Genomic DNA, 1864 nt, shown 5'->3' on the forward strand with positions numbered 1-1864 from the left:
TGTTATCCTCACGATACCTCAGCTTATGGTAAGAGAAGGGGGTGTACCTCAGGCTTGAAGGGCAATTCTCGCTAGGGATTCTCGCTACACAACTCCCGCCCCGGGCCACCTGGCGGTTCGCAGCTCCCGAAAAGTGCCAGGCGGATAGCTAAGTAGAGGGTCCCCCGGGGGGTCGAATGGAGCCAGACAGCTGACACAGCACTATGTTGAAGTGCCGTGTGGCCGTTTGCAGCCACCACGAGGCAGTGTGTGGGCCGCGGGGCTTCAAGTTCACGAGGGCTCAGGAGAACCGATGGAGCTCTTTGCTCCTTGGACGGGCCGGCAATTATGCTTTTGGTTGATTCTTTGCAGCCGAAGGCCAGAATAGGCCAGTTGGAACTAGTAACCAGCTACAGGCGACTACACGCACAATATCCCCCGCGACATTGTACGATGATCACCTCACTGTTGAAGACCACATCATTGCAGATTGATCACATCACTCAGCTGATGAGGACCGTTGGATTCCGCATCCGGCACTAGGCTTTTTGGCTCTGCAGAGGCATGGCTCTAAACTATGCTTCATCGCAATGCCACATAGGTTCACAGTGCGGTTTCCGAGGTCCGCTTGCAAGAGGGCAGTGTCATTTGGGCATTGTTATACAGGCATCAGAATACGATTGTGGTCAGCATGGTCCCCAAAACCTGAAGAATATTTGCTGCCATTATCTCGTCCACATTATATTCCTACGCATCACATCTCTGAGATCGCAAATATGGATAATCTAGTCACAAGGTGGCGCTTCGGATCAATTTTTCCAACATTAGCCACGAGGATTTCCTCTGCTGTCTTTCCGTCTTCCTCCCTGATGCGAAGCGTATAATTCTTTGAGTGTTTAGCCATACTAGTAATAATTGCATGATTCACATTGGCATGCGTGTCAAAGTTGGAAGTCGTCAGGCCTGCTGCCCACCTATGTAGGCAAACCTCACTGACTATGCATTAATGTGGTGCACGCGCAGAGTGCTGCGTTTTCTTGTAGAGGTTTGTCAGCATTTGTTCCTCAAGCTTGTTCTTTCTATAGTCAATTACCTGAATCTCATTCTGGTGGACTCATCTCTATCAGGATATACCATAGAGTAGTAGTGTCTATTAAGACCATGAATGAGGGCTTGGATTGACGGCTTCTTGAGATGACCAACATTCGATGTGGTCTGTCTTGGCTCGTGGCCTGAGTGCACGCTATGATTGTAATCCCAATAAAAATGGCACTGCCACTTTTCCTAGCATCATCAGCTGTGGATTGATCAGACGAAAACAGTCAATGACGACCTTCCCTTTAACCTGAGCTCGACTGGATGAAAGCATGCGAGGCGGAATGCGCCAGGACAAGGTCATAGACGCTTTGGACCGGATCGATAACGACAGCAACGGCCCGTTGATTAAGTGCTTCGAAGGACTGCTGCGTATTTATATCAACCCCTACATTTGAGCAGTTTATTTGCCGGTCAACATCATTTACATACCGGACATCCAACACCCAAACCCCGGGTGGGAATGGTACCAACCTGAGCAACACGAATAACCTTGTGGCATCAGAAACTTGGCGCACCAACAACCATCTCTGGCCTGCCAGTTTGCTTGAGCATCTCCAGCATTTTTGTTTGAAAGACAGGGTCCACCGCTTCCACCTAGCGGAAATTAACTTCTGATCTCATCCCCGCATCAAATCCGAGCATCCGCGCACTGCAATAAGACGCTAACACCAGTGCCTGACTGTGGCATTGCAAAAACCTGTTTGTTTCCAAGTTTAGAACAGACAGTCGAAGTTGTCCTTACATCCACACAATTTATCGTGTAGTCGTCAACAAGGGGATCCTCAGA

General features: G+C 49.3%; 1 protein-coding gene across 1 annotated transcript; it reads right to left on the minus strand.

Moving 5' to 3' along the window:
• Positions 1 to 135: 135 nt before the first annotated feature.
• AURANDRAFT_39507 (hypothetical protein) lies at positions 136 to 1852 on the minus strand (the record flags this gene model as incomplete). The annotated part of the gene is made up of 10 exons (XM_009044590.1): positions 136 to 726; positions 773 to 953; positions 1011 to 1072; positions 1114 to 1203; positions 1253 to 1324; positions 1371 to 1462; positions 1507 to 1548; positions 1593 to 1671; positions 1739 to 1774; positions 1820 to 1852. The coding sequence occupies 9 exons, from the start codon at positions 1763 to 1765 to the stop codon at positions 649 to 651; spliced, it is 723 nt and encodes a 240-aa protein (XP_009042838.1).
• Positions 1853 to 1864: the final 12 nt, after the last annotated feature.

The sequence above is a fragment of the Aureococcus anophagefferens genome (assembly GCF_000186865.1).
Source record: "Aureococcus anophagefferens unplaced genomic scaffold AURANscaffold_489, whole genome shotgun sequence".
Lineage (NCBI taxonomy): Eukaryota > Pelagophyceae > Pelagomonadales > Pelagomonadaceae > Aureococcus > Aureococcus anophagefferens.